Source organism: Schistosoma haematobium, chromosome 3 (genome assembly GCF_000699445.3).
Source record: "Schistosoma haematobium chromosome 3, whole genome shotgun sequence".
Classification (NCBI taxonomy): domain Eukaryota; kingdom Metazoa; phylum Platyhelminthes; class Trematoda; order Strigeidida; family Schistosomatidae; genus Schistosoma; species Schistosoma haematobium.
The window spans coordinates 28,032,197-28,057,046 of NC_067198.1; the positions used below are offsets into that span (position 1 = coordinate 28,032,197).

The following is a 24,850-nucleotide window of genomic DNA, read 5'->3' on the forward strand; positions in this document are numbered from 1 at the left end:
CTTTTACGAAATGGCCACGTTACCTGGATTCTCTAAACCTTAGTTACATTGGTGGTTACCATTTTAATTAATGTTTATTATACCCCTTGTATTCGCTATTAATTCACACGGTAAATCATGGCTCGATTTCCTTATTACACGACAGTCATTTCAATTCTATTTTCGGTTTATTTACATGCCATACGGGTTTGGGAAATATCTAAACGTCCTCAAAAATTCTCCACGAACCCAACCATAGTTTTCGTACATGTTTTTATTCACACATCCAACTGTTACGCTAATAATACCTAGACGAACGTTCAGTACAACTGTCAGTATACGTAAGAACGATGTTATTTAGACTTGACATTGTAACACATCTGAACTATTGTAGTTGTTCTACTTCGATGTCGTACTTCATTTTATGAAGTATTGTTTCCTCGTGGCTGTTATTTAACAGATGATTTCGGTACATCAATCGGCTGTTCAACTACTCGACGATTTAAAACCTGTCCAGTTCAATTGGTGGTCTGACGACATTATCATTCGCGCGAATCATCAGTGTATGCAGTCGGGCGAATCTCCTGCAAACTAAAAACGACATTGTCGTCTCTATCCCAACACTGACAGCGTTTTTCACGGGTATCATTGACACGAGTCCAGAGCGACACTCTTGGTTTCTTATGTTCTTTTCGATATTTTTCTGTTCGCTAGCCGGACAAACACACAGCGTCCACCGTTTATCATCTTTTAGAGACTTCACCGTGCCACCTTTGCTGTCAAGTTGCAGCTTTCGACCCTTACTGACTGTAACAGCAGTCATCGACTTTTCAAACTCTGACTACAAGTTGATTAATAGCTTCACACAACGAAATCACAACCACTCTTCACGGTTATACTTCTGTACTTACGGTTAGTGTGTTAAATATAGATATAACTAGAAGCTGTCAACGACACTGTTTGACATTCAACTTTAAATCAATGGCAGTTTAGAAATTGGCATCGATTGATAATACACTGATCCTACTATCGCTATAGCATCATTACTCTTGCGGCAAACTTAACGTTTCTCATCGGAGGAACTCCATTACTTGTCAAAGCTATATATATTTCAGCGCGACTTGATAGAACAATAAAACGTTTTGTTCTTTTCATTATTTCCATAGTTAACCTCTTCACGTTTAACCAACGTCCTACTAACACATCATTACTCGCTGTTTTCCCGATCAGTCCCTGCCGCCTACTTTCCACTTTGTTTTGCAGCTCGGCAATACCCGGAAGATTCATATTAATCGTTTGGTAATCTCCGGCGCGCAACTACTGCCAACGTGTTTGGTACCGATTCGAACGGCCGTTGAATCTGGTGGGGGAGCATTGTAGGGCCAGCAAAATGTCACTAAGCCCTAGCCAAATCATACGGCAGCTGGGTCATTGAATATCGAGCAAATCATCGATCCTCGTCAAGGTCAGGGACAACCAACGCGCATCAGTTAGTCGTATGCCATGGACTGGCCCATGCGGCAGTGGTCTTACTTTCGCTTGTATCTACCTTAACCAATACATTTCCGTGATAACGTCCTCTGTGTTGTACAGTCTCCAAAGTATCTATGGTACTTTGATACGTCAATAGGGTAATCCACGTAAGGTGCTGACCACGAGGTGTGACTTCGACGTTAGCTAGTTTGTCACACCATTCACGTCTAACTCGAGTAGGCCTCCAATCATTTTCGACATAGATCATCTACGTTGGTGATCTACAGTATAATGCAAAGCTTACTTTACGATGCGGTGGAAATCTGATGTAGAAGATTACCAGTTACGCAATTATTTTATATAAACGGGTGTTCTTGAAACTTAAGTGAGCCAGATTAGAAATACCAATACCTATCAAACATGGCTGTTTTCGTTCACAGACCGGTACTTGTAGTAAGACTCAGGTCAAACTCTGTTCTAGAAATATTGCTTATGAACTTGAGCTGGCATGTCATAGTAGATAAGGCTAATTTCTCAATGAAATAAACTCGACAGCGACCACTAGTGTGAATAATCTCAAGCAAGCCCACGCTTGTTTGGCGAGACTTCCATGGAGTAGACATTTGTCCATATTAGCCTCTGTATTTCTGAGTTGATCAAAACTTCAAGACCCCTCCGAATTGTAGTTATGCCGCATTTATTTGTGCACTCTACTGTTAATATGGCTCGAAATCACGAACTCTAGGTATCTCAGCAGTTCCGCACCAAGTATTCTTTGGTGGCGCCCCATTTAGTTCAAGTCTATGAAACGACGATGTATGAGAGTGATTTGCAGATAAAATAACGTGGGAAAGAGTGCAAGATAGTTAAAAAATGGGACTAAAAGAGTTAAATTAAATGCAAAATAGGCAAAAATGCTTGACAATACTTGCCCTAATAAATGCATTTGCCAGTTAAAAAACTACTCAGTACGATCATATTATAAGATAAATAAAGAAGTTTCCTATCAAAAAGTAACAACACCGAAATGAGCAGCTCGATCAGATAGCAGGAGTAAATCCTTTGATAAGATGAGCGTATAATCTCAGCTCAGTTAGCTTTTAACTAACACCAATTGCTTAATTAAACGTATAGAGTCAACTAATCAATCAGCAATTTGAAATCGAATGTCATTTCTGTCTTACCGTGTTGCGAATGTGACAATATTCTCTTCAAAGCAAACAGGACGAAGGATTTCGTTTTGTCCTAAAAGTGAGAAGTTAATATGTGAGAAAATAGTCACGAAGAATTATCGTCTGCTTTGTTATTATTACTGCTTTAATAATAGACCTAATCCTAATATTGTAGAATTGTCACGATGTAATCGCCTAATCTATAAGATCTTACGTGGAAGTCACATCATTGTCTACACTGACTCATTGTATCGTAAAAATCACCAATATATGATGGGAAACACATATAGTCTGGAGACAGAACAATATGTATTAAATATGAACAAAAGTCTTTTCAGTAATTGCGTGTTTGGCTCCAAAGGTCGTGTGGCTAGTGTCTAGTGCCACTACAATTATGCAAGGAATGTAGGAGTTAACTGCTCAATGGTCAACAGAAATAAACGATTTCAGAAGCAGGAATCACGCCTCGTTCTCAGTATGATAGACCATAGGCAATCGATACACACTAGAACAACCAAAGAATAGTATTCCAGTACAGAAACCGCCGAAAAGCCAAAGTGAAGCGGTCATCAAACCTTTAGGAACCTCAAGGAGTTCATCACTTTCACGATTTGCGGTCAACATAACGATCTAATAGCTGAGAATGAACTAAAAAGTAAGAACATAGCATATGTGGATACAAAGAGTGATAAAAGTAACTGTACATATGCAGAAAAAGAGAAAAAAATGCCATCATACGGAATTAGTGGATAGGTGGTTTTATGCATATGTAAAAGAACATACATATAAGAAGGATCTTACAGTCAGCTCATACTTTGAAAGTAACAGGACATCCTAGCTTAGGGATTTCTAAAATAGCTTAAATGCATTAATTAGCTGAAATGTTGCCGAAAAAATTATCACAGCTTCACCAAATTATCAGTGTTTAATTGAGTTTACTGAAACTGCTAACCTAAAATCCTAGCTTCACCATATGGTTAAATGATGGATTATAACTTTTTAGCTCATACCATCCCATACTGTTTAGCTACCCTCTACTCTTGCACATCTCAACGTGGTGACTGGTGTATCCTTTCCTTATCATTTAATTTATATAACAGGAAAACCCCACCGGTTTAAAGTCCATTCAGAAAGATAAACTAAATGTATCACAACCAAGATAACGTCAATCAGGCTCTTACAAAGTCTAGACAGTCTGTCCATCAACTAAAGTTAGCCATAGTCAAACCTGGCTAATAGACGCAAACCTCACAAAGCTCAATGATCATCTTCCGTTCTAATATCATGTTCAAGGAATAATAACCGAACTAGGTTTATTAGCCCAATTACTCTGCACCTTAATTATCAGATGCAACAACGTGTCAAAGTGTTTTGACAGGGTTTTATGACAAGATTTTCCATAAATTGTCTATCTGTAAATAGTTTTCTCGATTTCGCTTTTATCAGTGTCATTATATTGTCTTCTATTCGGTGTTTACAGTAATGCATCTCACCACTGAATTGAGAGACATGATCTCTCCAGAATCTTGTTTTATTTCCAGAACATCCTTCAGAATCATTTTGAGTTAAATTTTACTTATACAGTATGTGCGAAAGACATCGTAAAAATATTTTCTAGATTAAGAACATTGAGTTAGGCCGTTAATTAGTTGTGAAGCAAGGCGGAAAAATATATATATATACAGTGAATAGTGTTTTGATGTTTAACTTTTTGGAAAAATTAATAAAAAACTTATATTTAGTACTACACTAATAAGCTTTCCTTTTCTTCGGGTCAATATCCACATCTACTTATTTTATCCTTTGCGTCGTGCAAAAGGTCTGACTTTTGATATCTGTCCCCTGTGTATTTTCGTTTTCAGAACAGGTTTCACTTCTGAGCCATGTACACCGAAAATCCATTAAGGTCCGCTGAATGTTATCTCTACTTGTAATAAGGAGTTACCTATACCCGTTTTGCTTTTAGATATGTCAGGTATGATAAACGGCCAGACCAGGCAACATCATATAAGCTAAAAAAGCATTCGTCACGATAAATCTGAGCCAATTCCATCAGATTTATTTTTACGAAAAACGATCACAAATTACAAACTGCTCATGGAACATTCTATTTTTTCAGCTTCTACAGCATGACTTATATATATGGTGCGATATCAGCCTTTTAACTTGAGACTGTAAGTTGAAGAAGTGGGCTGTGTAATCAAATGTTTTGGCAGTAGCTATCAACGTATCTGTAAGTCTGGAATGAAAATCCTTCCTCTTCAGTTGGAAGCTGGTTAGTCCACTCTCAAATTACGTCGTTGACGATTATATCTGGCCAACAATCATTGAGAATCTTGGGTAGACAACTGGTTTTATATTCATGTACTATTTTGATGATAGTTGTAATAGTTCTTCAAGTGTCAGCTCCATGCAACAGAACTGTCTTGACAGTTGCAAGTATAAATACCAAGGTTGGACCTAATAGTTTCAAATTAATTAAGTATCGGATAGAGAGCACCAATAAACATATTTTTGTTATATTCCAGTGATTAGTAAAATTGTATTTCTGACGTTTCTTGACTTAATGTAAGCCATTTCTTCAGACTTGATAAGTAGCACCTCGAAGTTTGTACTAAAGATTCTGACTTTGGTATTAGCTGACAGTTACTTTGAGTTTCATATGTTCTTCAACCGTAGGAATGTGGTTCCTGCTTTGCCAATCCCAGCCTCCACAACTGCATCGGATCCGCCTTGTTCCTCGATGATGCTTCCCAGGTATGCGAAAGATTCCGCCTCTTTTAGAGCTTCTCTATCGAGTGTGATTAGGTTAGTGGTCTCTGTGTTGCATTTAGAGATCTTGCTTTGTGGGGTTGAGCCCTCCATAATCAAAATGACCAAGGTGTTAAAACTCATATAAATCAAAAGAATTAAAACCAACCGAACCCGAAGTCTTAAAATGATATGAAGATCAGCGTTTCTTCCGTTTCGCTGTTCTCTCTAACCGTTTACCTTCAAGACCTGACCACCTACAAGCAGATAAAGATAGTGACAAATCAGGAGCCTTCAACGACAGACTGTTTCCTTTGTTCTCCTTAGTTTCAAAGGCCATGGAACGTCCGCAAAGAGTCTCTCGGCAAATCTTTATTCAACAACTCTTCTCCACCGAAAAAATTACGCAGCACTAGCCTGTCAACCACTTTTAATCTCTAGACCCTGTAGCTGAAGATCAGACATCTTGTTCAAGCAGGTCTTCGAGACGTCTCAAGACATTCGCTAGTGTTAGTCATGGAATTCCGAACCCAAGGGGTACATTAGTGCGATGCGTAAGTGTTAAACAAAATGGCCTATATATTACTTACGAGGAAAGCCACAGGTCAGAAGAATCCATTTAATCCATGTGCTCAGTTTTCAATGACATACAGAGTTCAACAATAGCCCTATCTCTTAACCACTCATCTTTCTAGCTTCTCATAACAACTTACCTGCTACTTTAGACTCGCATTCTCTGCTGTACTCAGATGATTTTTAGGTCTGAAAGAAAATTCTTAACCCAGTGATATCTTGACTCCCAATAAAGACTCTATGACAACAGTCACTTGCTCCCTCTCAATGCCAGTGGACCCAGAATATGAGTGGTGAACACTAGTGTTACTATATCCACCACGTACTTTCTGAGTGGTTCCAGTATCCTACTCTTAACCCCCGCAAAGGACCTGAGCAACACTGTGTGGAATACTCTAGGTGTCTCTTCAAAATTCGTTGGCCAAAAAAGTATACTTTTTGCCCGAGCTTCTTTCCAGAACATTGAGTAGCCTGAACCTGGGGTTATTTAAAATTGTTTTCTGTGTTCAGTCGAAACCTCATCTGTTGAAGATTATATGAATAGTTCTTCCGTCGAACTGACCAAAAACGCGGTTCAGTGTAACCAGTGCAATGTTTGCTTGGAAAGAATTTTTGTCGCAGTCAGCTTAAGACTTCAAATCGTGGGGTACCAATATTCCTAGATCTTTTTCGATTTGGGATGCCTCTAAGGGAGGAGGTTGCCTAATTTTAGCTGTAGTCTGTAACGCGTCACAAATTGACTACTTTAGACTTTGAAGTGGTAAAGGTAAGTCCGTTGTCATCGGCTCAACTTCAAAATCGAGTAAGATCCTCATGAAGTGCTAGTATATCTATCTCCAAACTTTCACATAATCAGCGAAAGTAATGAATCTGACGATGCCTGTTGTGGAAGATCGTTTATATAAATCAAGAGAAGAAGAGGACTCAGTGCTGAACCTTGTGGAATCCTACTTGGATATTCCATAGTTTGAGAGAAAGCGAAGTCAACCTTGACCTCAAAATGTCGGTGTTTTAGATATGAAGTGGGCCATTCAATTAAAAGTGATTTGATACCCAATCGTTCGAGCTTATAAATAAGCTATATATGGTTGGCTCTATCAAAAGCTTTTGAGAAGTCAAGGTAAACGACATTGCCCGTGAGATCAAGGATGGTTGTCCATCTGTCCACCGCGGTCAGCAGGTTGGTTATTCAAGAGTGACCTATTCTGAAGGGTGAAAAGAAGTTTATGGATGACAAATAGTCGTGTATACTGTCGCATATTAAGGACTCCATGATTTTTGAGAGTATAGAGTAGGGCTACCGGTCGGTAGCTTGAAGGTTCGTTGCGTCGACCTCCTTTGAAAATGGGCGTGATATGAGCTGGTTTCCAATTTTTCGGTAATGTGCCTTGACTTAGTGAATTTAAGAACAGCACGTTAAGCGTTGTTGCCAAGATTGAAGCTGTTTCCTCCGTATATCAGAATAGACCATATCCAGGTCAGGAGAAGTGTCTTTTTCAGGTGTTGGAGTTTCCGGTACTTCAAGCGCTCAGGTTCACTTCGGAAAGTTCTGTGCAGTTGCAGATGAAGCTTTCGTCAATATAGTTAATGTGGGCCGGTTTCGATGTCCTGGAGTACTGTTCGACCAAAAGGTTAGCGGCGTCACCGTCGTCGCTAGTCGGGCCTGACAGTTAGGGAACACTATTCCTGTTATTCTGTTATTACGAAATAACAACATCCCGGGTATCGTCAGCTCATGTATGTAAATTGAGAAGATACCTATGTTTCATATGGTCCTATCAGACGAGCATTATTATCATTGTTGAGTTCACGCAGCTCGTCCACTTTATTCGATAAACTCACGACGTTAATATATAAGCAGTTTATGCTTTCAATTTGAAACGCGTGAGCTTCCCCGTCTTTTGTATCTGTACAAGTTTCATGTGGCCTACCTTTACAGGGTTTTCCGAGTTGGTAGCCCCTGTCCTTTCTACGTTTTTTTCATGTTCTTGACAGTCCACAAGTGAAATAGTCAGCTCCAACTTGCTTTTGTGCTTGATCCTGGCATCATCTGGCGTATCCGGATGTATTTGGTATGCAGTCGGCAACCGGCGTCTGTTAGAACGAAATGCTTCGAGAGTTGCAGCCGCCACATGGAAGGATGGGAAGGTTATCTTCACAAGCCGAGGTCTAGAATCCTCGTCCTTCTTGGTTAATCCCACCACTTGTTGAGTCAATGTATTTTGGGCTTAAAGGATTGATTGATAATTCATATTCCCGAATATCAGGGTTTGTGTGGTCATGGTCAGTGTTTTCTGGTACACCTTGGACAATCATATTTCATCCACGGAAAAACGTCTCGCGAGATTTCGTGGGAATGTTCTGTGCGAGACTGCGCTCGGGATACGGTATATCAGGTAGTATCCTTACATCCAAATCTGATTTGAGTAAATGACTAGCCAGTAAGAAATCCCTTACGTCGACAGCGTTAGTAAGCGTTACACGAGGTGGACTTGGGTCATTTCGATGCATGGAGTCTTTTCCCCGAGTGAACCGTGTGACCATCTGAGGCTCTACTCTTGGAATTTTTAGCTTCTTGTTTAATTATTTCCAGGGTAACCTGTCATTTTTCTTCTCCAGGCTTAGGGGAAAGTCAGGGCTGAATTTAAAGTTCATGATCATGAGAGAATCACCGCGAACCGTTATTGTTTTCACAGGTTTCCGGGCACGTTCAGGTTGAAGACTTTGTTTTATGGTTGGAGCGCGTTTCAGATTCCTATGCTGTTTGCTGAATGGTTGGGCAATCTTGGGGGTAGACTATACGACCAAATCACCAGTTGATTTCACTAGACAGTGACATCTGGTCCATCTTAAATTTGTTGACGGAGTCCAATCGTCTACAGAGTTTTTGGAGACCGCCGTTGCATTCAGGGATCCTATGCCGGGGGACCCAGGTTTGCTTGGGGAGTCTGCTATCGTCTATGTTATGATGGTACCGAGCTTCAGCATATCCTCACTAGTGTTGTTGCAGGCTAGCGTTGTAGAAGTCCCTCTTGTCTTCACTGAGTGTCTTTGTGTGCTTATTCGTTTTATAACTGCGTTTTTCCAGGTCTGCTGACAACTTGATCCACAGGTTTGTCATAAGAATAATGATTTTGCCCAGCGAAACCTCAAGGTTCACGTTACACATGCCACATACCCACCTATGATCCGACTTACTAAGTCTGTTGTAGCTGTGACATCTTTAACGTAATGATGATAACAATGTGATTTTTAAACTTAGATAGCAATCATATTAAGAAGTTTTAGTAGCTGATTAGGTGAGGAAAATAAGTATGTAGTGGTAAGTGAATCCACAAAATCAATAGCTGGCCGCATTAGTTTATTGGACTCACCTAGCTGAACCTCGCCGCTTCTGACTTCCGATTTGACTGGGTTGACCCATATCAGTTGTAAAAGAAATAATTGGTTAAAGTGTTGCCAAACTTGAAATACTTTAGGCATATTTAACCGCGTGTGTATCAGTATATTTAGGAACTATAATAATGTGATATGCGAATAGAGAACGAAACGGTAACGAAAAGTTTAATGGTACACTTAAACAGTGGTGCAAATTAGATGAAATTTCTGACTTACGCGAGCAATGAAAAATACTGTTCATAAAATAAACCTATGCCAGTTATCTTTGCAAAGATCTGTTGGTACTGAAGGTAATTACTTCAAGTGTTACTCTACTACAACCTCCACTTTCGATGCCTTGTTTTACCGTTGAGCTTCAGAAAGTATATAAAAGCCACCGTAATCTTCTAGTTTATAAAACGTTCTCGTAAAACGCAGATGCAGATCTTAAGAAATACATTTCGTTAGTTCAGTCAGACCAAGTTTGAGGCTTGAAGGGTAACGGCGCGGTTTGTGAACATCTTCCATACGATGACAGTCGATCTTCCCGAGCCTGGATCAAGTATAACAGCTTACTGTTCTGACACTTTCATACAAGGAGATGTACTTTGTGTAGATGCGTCTAAGAAGCTGATCGTTCTGCGTACGTTGCTTGATAATTTGGAGCTGTAATGGATGTTATTGATCTTTTAGAGAAACCCTCAAGTATCGGCAGACCTGATGAGTGTGACATACTTATTCTACGCGCTGATTACCTTAGAGATCTAAAGAGCACCAAAGAGGGGTCTCCACCAGCATGTCCTGAACTAAATATTGAGAAGGTTGGTATGTTGTAGGATTACTTATGTGCTTTTCAGATAATTGAGCGTATTCGAGTTAACGAACGTATTCAAAAGGAAAAGTTGAAGTTTTATGGCCATGATGTCCCTGTGGACGCTCGTAAACTTGCTGAATACCTGGAAACGTACATTATCAGTCGGCTTCCTAGATATGATTAATTAGTTTTTTCACTGTAGTTTGGGATAAGCCACATATTGTTGTAATGGATCATACAATCATCAGCCCTCCTTATAAGGAAAACAATGTGTCTTGTAATTCAGATACGCAACAAGCCAAAACACAAACAGATTATGTACAGAGGGTGGTACGTTTGTCATTTCTCACGTCACCGCGTCATAGGTTAGTCGGTTTTATCAAGAGCGGGTCACGGATAATAGAAGTGCAAATTGACCTAAATTTCCTTTCGAAAAGTATACAGTATCTTCCATCCAGTTGTCTTTTCTTTTTTTTCTTGGGAATTGGAGCGTGTCAATGTATTTCAAAAGTTAACCATATGTAATGTGTTAGGTGATTACGTTTTCAAGCTACACAGGACTATAAAGTGGACATCTTGTCGAGTGCGAATGCTAGTAAAAGTAGTGGTTATATTGGGTGGTGCAGCTGTATTGAAATAAAACATCGTCTTATAATTCCACATAATTGAAAGTTGTATGATCACCAATGTAATGGTATGAAATACAGCAGCGCAAATAACTAGTATCCAAAGTAAAGTTCATTTTGCGGGAAGTATGTCGGGGCCTATCAACTATGTGTCTAACGGTTTTCTGAAATTATGAATAGCTTGTACGAGTTGCATCGGAAGCGTTAGCGTGAAGTAAATGAGTACCTGTAAAACCAATAGCCTCGATAACTAAACTCAGAAACTGCATTCATGTACTTCAAAGTTATATTAAAAGATTAAGAAGTAGAGAGTTAAGCTTAAAACACAGTGCTTGTATTGAGACTGAAGTTAATAGGAACAAAGATGTAGTGTTAGGTGTTTTGTAGATAAAAGTAGTTTTGGGTTCCTAAAAATATCTATCAGGCATGTTGTGCCACAGGAAAGATGAATGCTTGCAATCCAAGACGCTTTTAAATAATTTACGATAGGAAACCACTTGTTTTTCTTTAATACCGCCTGTAGCTCTTCTAGAACTACTGCCAGTTCCAAGTCCGGATAAAGTAGGAGGGTTGGGCATGGTTCAGCAACCCCATTCCATAGAAAAACCTTGCTAAAAAACGCTAACCAGATTAAACTATTTAAACTCTGCCCTGGGAGTTGAAGGAAGAATTATGACGCCCCATGATGAAAGCAGAAGTTACGAGACCGATCTCATTTTTAACAACCAGATCAATTAATATAGGCATATGGAATGTCCAGATAATGTAGGAGACCGGAAGGATCAGTCAAACAGCTGTGGACATTCAGAGATACGACTTAGCGGTTCTCAAAATTAGCGAAACACATTGAACTCAAGCTGGACAGCAAAGACTAGATATGGGAGAGATACTGCTGTACTCCTGTCACAAGGAAGATAATGCTCCACACACTCAGGCATTCACTCTGATGCTATCCAATTGAGCACGAAATACACTTATAGGATGACAATCTCATGAACCCAGGATCACCAAAGAATCTTCCAAAACAAAGATGAAGGGAATCACAATGAATGTTATTCAGTGTTATGCACCAACCAATGGTAGCAACGATAAGTATAAAGATCAGTTTCATGAGGGGCTTCATTTGATCATATCGAAGTACTCAGGAAGGAACCTGACGATCCTGATAGGAGACCTAAACTCCAAAGTCGAGATGTCATGGGGCGACATGGAATGATAGAAAGGAACGAGAATGGTGAGAGATTCGCAAATCTATGCTCATCCAACAAATTGGTTATAGCCGGCTTCAGTAAAAAATCCAGAAGGTCAGTGGGAACTAAGAGAGAAGGTGAAATAGCTTCAGATACCCGCCTGGTTGTGGCCAAGATGAAACCGAAGCTAAATAAATACTGGATAGCTGGGGAAACAGCATTACAGAGGTTCACCACAGCCTTTCGTCGAGATGCTAACAAATTCAAGATAACTCAACAACAGGTTCCAAGCCTTACAAGATCTACTGAAAGACGAAACTGCTACAGAGAACAACTGGAAAGGGATCCAAGAAGCACTAACTTCAACATGCTGAGAGGTTCTGAACTGCAAGAAGCATCATCATAAGGAATGGAAACCCTGGACAAGATTGGAGTAAGGAAGAATAAGAATAGATAAATTCAAGGCACAAATCAGCTTTTATCTGAAGAGGAAATTAGGGAACGACGTTGGAATTGGATAGGACATACACTGGTGAGATTATCAAAGTGTATGATGAGGCAAGCGCTTACCTGATATCGTAAAGGGAAACGAAAGAGAAGAAGGCCAAAGAACACACTTCGCCGGAATTCTGAAGCAGACATGAAAAGGATGAATAACAACTGAAAACAACTAGAGAGGACTGCTCAGGACAGAGGAGAATGCTGGTGAGTGGCCTATGCTCCTCCATGTGGGGTAACAGGTTGTTGTTTTCTTTTGGTAATTTTAACAGCATCTGTGATGAATAGGCTAATAATAGGTGCATTTGTTAAGTCGAATCTAGTTTACTGAATATATAGGCCTTAATTTATTTCTAGACTGAGGATTTAATTTTAACTCGGCTACAGAGTTTCAATTCATTACATTTCTGGTCCGTTTCAAATTAGTAATTGAATATAAGAAAGATAAGTATTTATGTCTCTCAGTTTGATCATTGTAACATAATGAGTGCATCCTCCATCCATCTGAAGCATGCACACGATCAAATAGAGTTGACTGTGTTTTCAAAATGATCCTATTAGACTTATTATTTATTTGTGGTTTATTACAATTATTATAAAAATTTCATTTCATTGTCAAACTTACATATTATGTTGAATAATAATAATAAATAGTAGTAATAATAATGGTATAGTCTGTATTCCTTAATTAATTTTCGTAATTATTAATCCGTTTTTGTTTATTTGTCTACTCTACTAATTGTACATGTATTTTTATTCTATTGAAAATATCGTTACAAATCTATTCATTTATTCCCTTCTTATGAATAAATTTGATTGATGTCACTTGGTTTTTATTTGGTTATTCATTTTACATATATTACATAAATTTCTTTATGCTGATATAATAGAGAGAACTGTAAGAATATACCACATAGATTGCGAATAATTATGGGATGTTATTTGTTACAGTTTTGAATTCAGTCACCTCTCGATAATGCACGACCATCCTCCATTTCCTAAGGTGTATAAGTGTTTCACACACGATATGGTTGAACTCTACCAGTTATGACTTCGCACCAGAACCCCCGGATTTGTATTTTGAAGTTATTACCTAGTGGACATATAAATATTTTAAGTAAAGGGGTTTTGTAGAGACTTAAACTATCATAGTTTAAATCACGGATTGATCTTAGTTAAATCACTATTGAAAGCTAAGAAACACTAGATGGTTGTTTCATCCCAGTCTGGAACTCGCTTGCGGTGTCCATCCACGAATCCGCCGTCAGGGATCGGATCCAGGACCCAGTTTTTAACAAACGTTTTAACTACAGATCACTGAGTCGGAATCCGTCTAACGATCTCCAAAAGACCCCTATACTAATAACAGTCCTATGTTTGCAAGTCACTGATTTCAAAATGCGATTCCAGGAGTTCTGGTGAGAAGCCGTAACTAGTGGAGTCCAATCATATTGGGTGTGAGATAATTATATATATATGAAATGAAAGATGGTCGCGTAATACTGCGAAGCGGTTAAAATTAAACATGTAAACCACTGAATTTCGGTTCGGCGATTTAGACCTTAATAGTTCGCTATGGATGTCAAAGGTCCTCGGTTATCGTGCTGTGGGTTCACAATTTTGTTGAGCTCCATACTCGGCTGAAATAGTTATCCAGTGCCTCACTGATTTCATTGGTGATTTAAATAAAGTCATTTCGTGATTTAACCTATCGAAATACTGTATTTTCTTCATCAGCGAACTAAATCACTGTCCATATTTGTTCCATGAAAACTACTTTTAATAAGATTTGATAATTGATTTATGAAATTCTTACGTGTTTGGGTGATCAATATCGCTCGAACTTGCTTTATCACGATCTGACATCAACCACAGAAACGCTGAATTCTCAGGACGTTCAATTTTCACAGTAATTATGACAGTCTTTTGGAACTCTAGTGCACATTCTTAACGTCATTTTATTCGTCATGGAATGTTAGAGCCTCATCTGTTACCATTCGCGAGTCACAGTCTTATCACTGACTTGGTTGACTATGTAGGTCACCACTTCCCATCGATGGTGTGGCTGGTCACTATTGACGATACGATTACCATTAATTTGAGTCAGTCTTATGCGGATCTACGCGGAGTTTGGAGGTGATTTTAATTCTATTTTGAGTTGAAGGTGTACAGCGTTATGTCGTCTTAATCTTGAATAGAACGTCTGTCAAGTACTCATCATTTTAATGTATTATGAAATTTAACTTTGGGAACTTAAACAATAATTTGAATGCAAAATCACTCTTACTCACTGAACAAAATATCAACAATATGATCTAAATTGAATGTAAAACAGTTTTGTTATTGGATTTTATTTGTCTGCTCTCAAAATATTGCTATTAACATGAAGTATTTGGTGGTAGTCTGCAGAGAACCCTGGGGTCCATGTTTTTGACTGGTTGATTGTTGATATGATGCACTTTTAATTGATGCTCTTTGGTGGATTGAACTCACGTCACCCAGATTCACAGTCCATGATGAGTGTTCAAATTTACTGCGGAGTATCATTTCCCTCAAGATCACCAGTACATCTTGTGGTCAAGCCCCAACTAGCATGAAATCTAGGTCCATCGTTGTTTATCGAATACCTCTTACCACCTAACTTCACAACATAGAACACGCGTTGCCGAGTCACTTAGAATTCATAACTTACCTATGTATCATTTCTGTAGTTGTGCAGAATTACTTAAGACCAATCGGACTACTACTAATTCTGCTAACGTGTTAAATTACTCAGTAGGCAACCATAATTCAGTTTCATGAACTATCTTTGCTGTATATAAATCTATGTTCTGTTTAATAGTCTTTTGGACTCCAAGAAAAACTAATGATAGTTTGTTTTCCTACTTACTGTTCTATAGGGCGAATGTCCTTCCTTAATACAATATCAAATAAGATTATAAATTATGGTTCATTCTAGTTGAACTACTAAATGTCCGGTTAACTGTAGAAATCAACTACTTTTAAGATGTGCTGCAGTTATCATGTATAGTACATAGATGAAAGTACAGTACTAATAAATGATTTTTGCATTATTTACAGCAGATATATTTTTCAAAGTCTTGTAACCGATTTCTTGGAGTTATCAACGCATTTTAGAATTATTTGGTTGGAGAAACAACCCAAATTTATGTGTGTGTGTGTGTGTGTATAAGCTTAAACTTAACACTGGGTGCTAAATAATTATCCAATAATAATGTCCAACGTTAGATTTCGTACCACGACAATAAAGGGAATATTTTGATCACTAACTAACTTGATAATAGTTCTAGACCACTTATTTCTTTGATGGTTTTGGCTACCAAATTTTATTTAACCAACCCAACTTAACGAAATTTTTCAACTGATTTATATTTAGATCATTCGAGTATCACAAAACCTACACCAATATGTTATCGTAAATTTGAACCTTGTTCTTACGTATAATGTTAGGAATACTTTCGTAAAACTTATTAAAATGTTTTTTCAGCTTTATTTATCTTCCTTTTACTACTTAACCAGTCTCTTTTGTTCTATATAAATTTCAAGTATTTTGCATTTTTTCGTTTTATTTTGTATTCTACACATTGATTACTATCTTTCAATTAAGTCAAACTTATTTGGTCACCTTACGAAATGCCAACTGAATATACTACTTTGAAGATAATCAGTGACAAATTAGTCGTACAAACATTTTTCTCACTCTAATTAGTCATTATTACATGAGTGAAACGCTAGTTCTTATTTATTTTGCATTTATTGTCATTTAGACGAAAATCAATGAAGTTTACATATCAGCTGGGGGAAAAGTGTAATTAATGAAATTAAAAATTTACTAGTATGATGCGCAATTAAAAGTTGATAAGATTTTTAAAAAAATAAATGTTGAACTGTTAGGACTTTTATTATTAATAATGTGAGGTATTTGTTAAGCTTATTTCGTTCAAGTAAAATTCACCTTCATTTTAGTGTATTTTTACTATCATTAACGATGACATCCTTCACTAAATAAATATGGCGTTTAATTCAATGTCGATACAGTGCTATTTGGATTAAAACTCTGAAGTAAGTCTAAGAGAGTGACAGAATGAGCAAAAGCTTACACTGAACGATCATATACTGGTAATAAGGGTTGCTTGTATACCTTTCTGATGAATATCAATCAACAGGAAACTTATGTTCAAGGTTTCCAGCCGAGTGCATCCATCCATCTATTAAAATGTAGTCACTTTGTACAGTTCAACGCTTTTGCAGCCTTTTCAAATGATGACGGCTAGGTTGTATGTAATTAGGATATATTTGAAACCCGGCTGAACGTTTTTTTTCAGTGTTCCTCTAACCGTTTCACTTGCTTGGTTTAAAAAGTTACTAAAGGCGTATTTTATCTAGTCTTATCCAGCTCATTCTCCTTAATAAACTAAGATTTTTTTCCATCTGCTTTCTCATCCCATCAAACATCGCTTGCTACTACTGTGAAGTCACATATTTAGTTTATACTTACATTGCCTCTTCATCATGTTTGAGGCAATTTGAGACGCATTTCCACGCACGATTTATTTCGTTTAATGTTTTAAAGATTCTGTGACATTATTACATTTATCTGTAGATTTTTATACGTTATCACCACTGTTTGAGAAACGAATAAAAAAGTTCTTAGCCTAATTAAGATGGCAGTTATTTTTATGCTCTGTTAAATAAATGTAGATCTCCTCAAAGTACATCTTTAGATTACAATTATAATTGTTCACTGAAGCACATAACAACTTGATGACAGTATTTGATTAAATTTCAAGTAAACAGCATATAAAATGAAAAAAATCCTCATTAATTCTTTCCAAAGATAATGAATAAGAATCAGTAGCTTAGTGTAAAACTGTAATTTTAACATTAAGTTGTAGCGTAAGGTAATGCTATTCACTATACCATATTGTTTTTAATATGTTAAACAAAATTCAACTAGAGTCATCTAGAATTTTAGTTTTAAAACCATAAATACGTCGGTTTCATTTCCAAATAGTCATTCTTGAAGTTACAATTATAATAAAGAGATTAATCTTTTAGTTCATTTATTAAAAATCAAAATCTACAACAATAATATAGATTGAAAATGTTCTTTATAAAATATACTCAGTTTATATTTATCATACAAATAATAGTATTTCTCTTAACAACTAAAATTCACCAATCACAATTCTAATCTTTTTATTTATTTATTTATCTAACCAATAAAAAAACTTCTTTTATTTCATTCACTATATAAATATCAAATTTGTTTATATTAATTGATAATGTCAGTACAATCATGTTGATCATTTAAATGTTCATTTGATTATTACATGAATTTCATTTTATTCTATTATAGTATAATCATGAAATCATTAACTAATTATCCATCGGATTGTTTAAAATCATTAACAAATGAAGAAATTATGGTATATAATTTTCGTGCATATGTATCACCTTTACTTGCATTTATTGGTATACCAGCAAATATTTTTGTAATTATTATATTTAATATATTAGAAAAACAACAAACATGTCGGTTTAATTTATATGCAATATGGATGGCATTAGCACATTTAATACAATTAATTGTGAATACATTAATTGATGATTTTTTAGGTCGTGGTTTAAAATGGGCAACTGATTGTTATATTTGGTATCAAGTTGATTCATATTCATCATTTACATGTAAATTATTAACATATTTATCTGATGTATCTGCATTAATTGCATCATTTATTCTAATGTTATTTAGTATAGATCGTGTATGTTCAATATATTGTGCTAAACAAGTTGAACAAATATTAGATTTACGTATAGCTAAATTATCTATATTTATAATCTATGTAATTTGCTTTCTATTAAATATACCCCATTTAATTTATGCTGATTTAAAAGATGATTCAAGAGAAAAATCTAATTGTCAATATGTTGATCCAGTGGCTGGTGGAGTAAAATATGTATTATATTTATATATTATTGGTGTTACAATATTACCGGCTATTTTAATTTTTATAATGAATATTTTAATATCATGTAAATTAAAATCAACTATAAAACGTTCAAAATTAAATGGTTATCATGATAGACAATCATATAGTGAATTAAGTAAAGTGATTACTCATTTAGCTATAAGTATTATGTTTACTTGTTTATCAATTCCATTAGTTGCATTAATGATATTACGACAAAAAGTACATTTTAATAATTATGAATTAATTTATCCAATTTATGCATATAAAATTATACAATTATCAAAATTATTTAGTTCTGTTGATTCATTTAATCATGCATTTGATTTTTTTTTATATTGGGCATTTTTACCAGTATTTAGACAAACATTATATAAACTAATTACAAATATGTGTTCAAAAATATTATGTAACTGTAATAAAAAGAGAATGATTAATCAACATCATAATAATAACATCAATAGTATGAATATTAGTACCAACAATAATGCTAATATTATACTAAATAATAACAGTAATCATAGACTCATCAATAGTCAGAATAACAATATTACTAATAATAATAATCATTATAACTATGATTTATCTGACTTACATTGTTACTCATACTTGGACTTTCCTCTAGGATATTTTGATTTTTCTCATTGCAGTGGTCGTTGCTCTCCTCATAGTCTTTACTATTATCAACATTATCGTACTCACCGTCATCGTCGTCATCATCATTATCATCATTACCAGTATCATCAACCCCATGATCAATATTACCAGAAACGTCAACAAAAATCTTATCAATTGGAACATAATAAACAATTAAGTTTTCATTGTATGGAAGAACTTCATGACAAATATTTCCAAAATGAACAACAATATGAGACGAAAATTTCTAGATAATCTTATTTTTCTGGTGTTAATTAACAGATATAGATACATAAATGCATATACATCCCTCATTTTAATTTATTACACAGATTGTTTTCCTCACTGTGACTGTATTTCATAGCAATTAGCTCTGTATTGCCTATACGTAGTACGGTGAATTGATGTAATGAGAAAAAAGATGTTTCGTTCTTTATTTTTCTTCTAATGGATCAAACCAAACTCATATTTAGATTAGGTTTCAATGTTATTCATATTTTTTTTCCTACTCACCTATGATGTAATTATCTTTTCAGATAGTATCGGTTTAATTTTTTTTAAAAATCATTAGTAATAGATATCATAATGTTCAATGTTCAATTTCAGTCAATATTTCTTGTTTATTTGAAGGGAATCTAATTGTTCTTACTTTTAAATTTTTATATTTTAATATTTAATAATATGATTATCTATTATTATTATTGTTTCAAAGCTTTTTTCATCTCCATGACCACTTTTTTTTCTAATTACCATTTTGTTTTCTTTTTTCGCCTAAAAATTCAAATATAGATTCATTTGTTGGTTATTTTTCTATACTTGGTATGACTTGTCATTTTTCATTATGAAATAATGTAACTGTATAATTGTTCCTTATAATGTTCTTTTTTTAAAAGGTGATAATAATGAGTAAAGTTGTTAAAACTTCTAAAGTGGTATATTATGCTTACAAGTGATTGAATGTACTGGAGTATATGGATGTTATGTTCTTGAATTCCGACATTTATATGTATATACTGAAATAAATTGTTCACAGATATTCAGTTTATTTTTGAAAATTTAATTTCCATAGTACTTACTTACGCCTGTCACTCCTCATAAAGGAGCATAGGCTACTCACCAGCACTCTCCATCCAACCATGTCCTGGGCAATCCTTTCCAGCCCTTTGCAGTTGTTATTCATCCTTTTCATATCTGATTCTATTTCCTGAAGTAATTTGTTCTTTGGCCTCCCTTTTTTCCGCTTACCCTCAGGATTCCAAGTTAGGGTTTGTCTCGTGATACAGTTTGATGATTTGCGTAATATATGTCCTATCCATTTCCATAATCTTTTCCTAATTTCCTCTTCATCTGGAAGCTGGTTTGTTTTCTCCCACAGAAGGCTACTACTGATGGTATCTGACCAACAGATGTTGAGTATCAATTTCCATAGTACATTAGTAATAATTTGTAGCATAATTAAATGTTTGAAATGAATAAAATAGTGGTTTTTTAATAATGTATCATCAGGATTTCTAAAACAAAAGATTTTGAAGCTTTCCATTCAAGGAAAGAGCACATACTATTATTATTCAATTAAAATTTCATGATTTACAATTTATTTATTTAACATTAGGAAAAATTATCATGATTGATTGTTGTTAGTTCATATTTGTTTTATATTAAAATCAAGTAAATGTTATTCTAATAGTTGAGATCATGAGTCAATTGAATCAAGAACACCATGGAAAACCTGGAAGCACTGGATGACTGTTTCGTCCTCAGCAGTGCGCATCCAAGATCCCGCCTCGCGAGATTCGAACCCAAGACTTATCGGTCTGACGCGCGAACGCTTAACCACTAGACCACTGAGTCGTCATCCAATGGTGTTAATGTCTAACTTCAACCAATCCACGAAATTGAACAGACACACCCATCATCGTGGATGTGTACTTCTGAGCAGTCCCACAATAGGATGAAACGGCCGTCCAGTGTTTCGAGGTTTTCCATGATGGTCTAACTTCAATTGACTCGTGATCTCAACTATTAAAATTACTCCAATATTCAAAAAACTCCTTCTGATACTAAATGTTATTCATTAAAATACTATCAATTTTTAATGAAAGAATAAAATTTCATTATCAACTGTTTCAAATAACAAATAATGACACTTCACTAGTGGAGTTCTTATCAATACTGGTTAATAAGGAAAAAGAATAAAATAAAAATAAATTAAATATGGTAGTGTTATTATTGATTTATTTTTAAGTTGGCATTCTATTTGAATGACTTCAGAAACGTTTTATTATAATGTGAACTGATAACGTTCTATTACATAACATATTTCTATTTTTTTTTACTTTTTCTCGCTTAAACTGTTATCGATTATCATTTAAGTATTATGAATCGTGTTGAAAAAACAAATTACTATAGTTTAGTGAACGAGAACACTAGTGGGGACAACTGAATGTCTTAGTAAAATCTAAGAACCGTACAGTAAATAATTCATTTGTTAAATGTCAATCAATCGTCTCAGATTTCATTGTTCCCACATCAATCATTCTCTGTTCTCGTTCTCTTTTCTTTGATTTTCTTAGCCTTCTGCCGTCAGATATTTCACTTTCGATTAATGATACATATTAATATCGGCTGACATTGGTAACACACACCACAATGGATTCAAAATGATCAACTACTTGATTAGTCATTTTTGTAAATAAATTAATATGTAAATTATCAGGTGGTTATTAGTAACTTCAAAAAGTTATTTATTTATGATTTCAATTAATTACGGCTCTGATAAAATATTTATCATTATTTATACATGTTCCTAACATACTATTCATATTAGGTTATTTTTTATCATATCTCAGTGATTTTATTGGATCAGTTATAGGTACTTGATACAAGAATGAATGAATCGATCACGTGGCGACCGGGGAAGAATATAATCCATTAGTTTGTAGGTATTTTGTTATAGATCTGCAAATTTAGGTTTCCTATTCCTACAATTGAAGAACATATGGGACTCAAAACAACTACCAAGTAATACCAAATTCAGAATCTTCAACACGAACGTCAAGACAGTTCTACTGTACGGAGCTGAAACTTGGAGACCTACCACAACTATCATCAAAAATGTACAAGTATCTATGAACAATTGTCTACACAAGATATTCAACGTCCGTTGGTCTGATATCAGCAACATCCTATTATGGTAGCGAACAAATCAGTTTTTATCTGAAGAGGAAGTTAGGAAACGATGTTGGAATTGGATACACTGGTGAAATTATCAAAGTGTATGATGAGGCAAGCGCTTACCTGATATCGTAAAGGGAAACGAAAAAGAGGAAGGCCAAAGAACACACTTCGTCGGAATTCTGAAGCAGACATGAAAAGGATGAATAACAACTGAAAACAACTAGAGAGGACTGCTCAGGACAGAGGAGAATGCTGGTGAGTGGCCTATGCTCCTCCATGTGGGGTCACAGGTATAAGTAAGTAATTCCGTATTTCTAACATTCATTTTACTATCATTCAAAAACCAACTTTATAATACTATTTGTTATTTATGTAGTTAGGTTCTGCAAAAGAACCTAAACTTATATAATATATTGTTTCGGAAAATTCTAGTCTAGCGTTTTATGCTATTTGAATTATTTGGTCGAACATTTTAAATGGATACAAACGTATTTGTACTCTCTTTTTATCTTTACTGTTCATTTGTATTCAGAAATACCAATATATATATATATATATATATATATATATATATATATATATATATATATATATATATATACAAGTGTTGCTCATGAATTTACATGTAAAGAGTGCCCTAATCACCTACTAAATGATATTAGGTAGCACTTGCGCTATTTCCGACAATTCATTAAAGTTGAAAATGTAAAGCACTAGATCATCCCACATAGTGGGATTTGCAATAACTATTCTACTAGAGAAATTTATATTTATTAACACGTAAGATTGCTACTATTGAAGGATTATTAACTGATAATTAAACGATTCTTAAGTATTATTGTCACAAACGATAAACGTGTCGTCCATATATCTGACGAATAGGTCGAATTGATCGATCACTGAGCTTAGTTGGTCGTTTTCTAGTTTTGCCATGAAACAATCTGATTTTAGCAGATTGTTTCATGGCAAAACTAGAAAACGACCAACTAAGCTCAGTGATCGATCAATTCGACCTATTCGTCAGATATATGGACGACACGTTTATCGTTTGTGACAATAATATTGATTTAGAGGATATTTTACAAACCTTTAACTCATGCCACCCTTCTCTAGATTCTTAAGTACTTTCAACTTTTAGATAATTCTCTAGTTAATTTTATCCTATAATGTAGATTATCTTTCACTAAGATTTTCTGTTTATAATATAATAGTTGAATAAATAGTATTTCCGTTTGATAAAGTTATTTCAGCTAATCAAATTCAGAATAAAGTTAAAATCGTATAATATTAAAGAGAATAATTAAAATCGAACTTTCTCATTGAAAGGGAACTAACTATATGAGACTGTAGTGACAGTTACTATGTTAAGCCCATATACTGTATTCTAACTTTCGGACATCCCATTCTATTCATTCTACTTGAGTCATACTTTGACCTTGTTATTTATTCGCTTATCAATCTAGACTGTTTTTATATGAGCGTATATGTGTGTGCCCTTCTTATCCCATTAATCACACGTCTGTAGCTCTATTTTGTCTGACTATAAATATTGAGTAACGCTTGACTTCAGGGGAGTTGGCTTACCAGCCATCTCCACTGCGCATCCTTTTTACTTGGCTTCACCGTGTGCTTGCTTGCTGTATGCTTGCGGATTTTTATTAATCATTAACAATAAATTATCTCTACAACTGGTGTTCAGGCTTCTGAATAATCTCGAGTAAATCCGTAATTCAACTAGGAGATTTAGCCTACCTTAAATACTCAGTTAACGGGATATTATATATTGGAGTCAGATATTGAGGACATTAGCCTCAACAAGCCATTAACCCAAGTATATTTATTCAAAAAAATAGATGTAACTGTGATACTAATGGATTGTAATTAGTTTTATGAAACCACAAGGAAGTTAAAAAAAATATTTCCGAATTACTACTACTACTGTAGTGAACAGAACACGGGTGGGGACAACCGAATTGTAATTAGAACAAAATTACAGAGTTACTTGGTAAAATAGAAAGACCATACTATAATACTTAATTTGCAAAATGTTCAATAATTGTCTCGAACTTCATTGTTCTTGCATTTCCATACTAATTGTTTTCTATTCCCGCTCTTCCTTTCCTGATCTTCCCCATCTTCTTCTACCAGACATTACATTCCTGACTCTCGTCATATACTACTTATATCAATATAAGTAGCACGCACCACACTACTACTACTACTACTACTACTACTACTACTAATAATAATAATAATAATAATAATAATAATAATAATAATAATGACTTCTCAGGAATAGTGGACGGTAATAATCAAAGTGTAACTCTTAAAAATATACCAATAAGATTAGTTTAGTTAACATTTAAAGAGTTTGTAAACAAAAAGATCTATGTGTTTTACACTGAGATAATGTTATTTCGAATAGTTGCTTACTAATATGTATAAAGTTTATAATGATTAATTTCAATGTATGTAACATTTTAACCATATTGTTTATTGAAGTGATAATTTGTTAGAAAACATTACTAGTTTGAACTTGAGGATTCTATCAATATTATTAATTTATTATTTATTTATTTATTTGAACACA

At 35.0% G+C, this 24,850-nt stretch overlaps 2 protein-coding genes across 4 annotated transcripts; both read left to right on the forward strand.

Annotated features, from left to right (window-relative positions):
• Positions 1 to 9,819: 9,819 nt before the first annotated feature.
• On the forward strand, positions 9,820 to 10,595 carry LSM12_1 (protein with role in RNA processing). 3 transcript variants are annotated; one of them, XM_051219017.1, is made up of 6 exons: positions 9,820 to 9,888; positions 9,925 to 9,969; positions 10,020 to 10,147; positions 10,184 to 10,290; positions 10,329 to 10,470; positions 10,506 to 10,595. In XM_051219017.1, exons 1-6 carry the CDS (start codon positions 9,858 to 9,860, stop codon positions 10,554 to 10,556), a joined length of 504 nt encoding a protein of 167 aa, XP_051069487.1. In that variant the 5' UTR covers positions 9,820 to 9,857; the 3' UTR covers positions 10,557 to 10,595. The 3 variants fall into 3 exon arrangements, with proteins under 3 accessions (XP_051069487.1, XP_051069486.1, XP_051069488.1); XM_051219015.1 differs by having other exon boundaries at positions 9,928 to 9,969; XM_051219016.1 differs by having other exon boundaries at positions 9,820 to 9,969; positions 10,184 to 10,301; positions 10,343 to 10,470.
• Positions 10,596 to 13,430: 2,835 nt separating this feature from the next.
• SNIP1_2 (Smad nuclear-interacting protein 1) lies at positions 13,431 to 19,338 on the forward strand (the record flags this gene model as incomplete). The annotated part of the gene is made up of 3 exons (XM_035733189.1): positions 13,431 to 13,457; positions 16,243 to 16,283; positions 17,835 to 19,338. 3 exons carry the CDS (start codon positions 13,431 to 13,433, stop codon positions 19,336 to 19,338), a joined length of 1,572 nt encoding a protein of 523 aa, XP_035588482.1.
• Between the last annotated feature and the right edge of the window lie 5,512 nt (positions 19,339 to 24,850).

Bases quoted from the DNA above. Each gene is read 5' to 3' on its own strand.
- LSM12_1 (XM_051219016.1), top strand. From the start codon at position 9,858: ATGACAGTCGATCTTCCCGAGCCTGGATCAAGTATAACAGCTTACTGT. The intron at 9,970-10,019 runs GTACGTTGCTTG...TTGATCTTTTAG, and splicing joins TAAGAAGCTGATCGTTCTGC to AGAAACCCTCAAGTATCGGC. The intron at 10,302-10,342 runs GTCGGCTTCCTA...TTTTCACTGTAG, and splicing joins CCTGGAAACGTACATTATCA to TTTGGGATAAGCCACATATT.